Genomic DNA, 1,804 nt, shown 5'->3' with positions numbered 1-1,804 from the left:
TTTGTATTTTTTAGTAGAGACGGGGTTTCACTGTGTTAGCCAGGATGGTCTCGATCTCCTGACCTTGTGATCTACCTGTCTTGGCCTCCCAAAGTGCTGGGATTACAGGCTTGAGCCACTGCGCCCGGCCCATGTTTGCAATTTTAAAACATGCCAAATGATGTGTGAAACAGCAATCCTCACCAAATCTCCATTCTTACTTTATCTTTCATCTTTGGGCTTCTCACTCAAACTAGAGCTGAACAAGGGGAAGGGACTGTCTATGGACTAGTCTCAGGAATGTCTATTGCACATACTAGTTGGTAATCAACATAAAAAAGTGTTTTTAAGTTTTGAAACAGCTCTCAAACGGTTATATCAAATGAGCCTCAGCAAGATGCCTGCTTTGACAGTGCTATCTCTGTCAATGCATTCTCAAGTGTATAATAAAGCCTTGTGAGGTCTCTAAAGATTTAAGGGCCTGAGAAAAGGAAAATCAGGCAGCAGTTTGAGGATCTCAAGTACCTGCTGTATATGGTGGAGCATTTCAATTACTCTAATATAGTCCAGGTAAACAAGCCCAGATGTTTCCCAATCCTGAATTAGGCTGCTGCGCTCTGGAGGTGCCAGGTCTTCCAAGAACCCCTTCAGGTAGTCATAGTTCTCATTAATGATGGCATCTGAAGAAACAAAATATTAAGCACAACGTCTGCACAAGTGCATAGTTTCCAAAAGTACAGAAGACATGGCAGGAAGACAGAAAGGAAGGAGAAATAATGTTGGCTGGACTTCAGAATTAAAAGCACATACAGGCATACCTCAGAGATACTGTGGGTTCCATTTCAGACCACCACAATAAAGCAAGTATCACAATAAAATCACAAATTTTTTGGTTTTCCAGTGCATGTAAAAGTTATGTTTACACTATACTATTGTCACTTACTAACTGTGCAACAGCATTATGTCTAAAAAACCAATATACATACCTTAATTTAAAAATACTTTATTGCTAAAAATGTTAATCACTTGAGTCTTCAGCAAGTCATCTTTCTGCTGGTGGAGGGTCTTTCCTTGATGCTGATGGCTGCTGACTGATCAGGGTGTTGGCTGCTGAAGGTTGGGATGGCTATGCTAATTTCTTAAAATAAGATAACTGAAGTCATTTCTCTCAAACGCAGCTGCTGCTTCATCAACTAAGCTTAAGTAATATTCCAAATCCTTTGCTGGCATTTCAACAATGTTCACAGCATCTTCACTAGGAGTAGATTCCATCTCAAGAAACCACTTCGTTTGTTTGTCTACAAAGCAAACTCCTCATGAGTGATACCAGTTCAGTCACATCTTAATGCTTCATTTCTAATTCTAGTTATCTTGCTGTTTCCATTACATCTGCAGGTACTTCCCCTACTAAAGTCTTGAACCCTTCAAACTCATCCATGAGCGCTGGATTCAATGTGTTCCACACTCTTGTTATTTAATGTTGATATTGTGACCTCCTTCCATGAATCACAAATGTTTTTTGTGTTTTTTAGTTGGGGTCTTGCTCTCTCACTCAGGCTGGAGTACTGTGGCGCGATCTTGGCTCACTGCAACCTCTGCCTCACAGGCTCAAGTAATCCTCCCTCCCACCTCAGCCTCCCAAATAGCTGGGACCACAGGTATGTGCCACCAGACCCGGTTGATTTTTTCTATTTTTGGTGCAGATGGGGTTTCACCATGTTGCCCAACCTGATCTTGAACTACTGAGCTCAAGAGATCTGCTCATCTTGACCCGGCAAAGTGCTGGAATTACAGGTGTGAGCCACCATACCTGGCCCCAAATGTT

General features: G+C 41.8%; 1 protein-coding gene across 3 annotated transcripts in view; it reads right to left on the bottom strand.

Moving 5' to 3' along the window:
• The window catches only part of NUP98 (nucleoporin 98kDa), a 138,599-nt gene that overhangs the window by 4,162 nt on the left and 132,633 nt on the right, over positions 1 to 1,804 (bottom strand). For all 3 annotated transcript variants that reach the window (XM_011956754.1, XM_011956756.1, XM_011956755.1), the window contains one exon: positions 505 to 659. In XM_011956754.1, the coding sequence (XP_011812144.1) occupies positions 505 to 659 (155 nt within the window). The remainder of the gene's footprint in view (positions 1 to 504; positions 660 to 1,804) is intronic.

The sequence above is a fragment of the Colobus angolensis genome, unplaced genomic scaffold (assembly GCF_000951035.1).
Source record: "Colobus angolensis palliatus isolate OR3802 unplaced genomic scaffold, Cang.pa_1.0 Scaffold424, whole genome shotgun sequence".
Lineage (NCBI taxonomy): Eukaryota > Metazoa > Chordata > Mammalia > Primates > Cercopithecidae > Colobus > Colobus angolensis.
The sequence above is the reverse complement of the archived record's forward strand: the minus strand, read 5'-3'. Positions and strand labels throughout refer to the sequence as shown.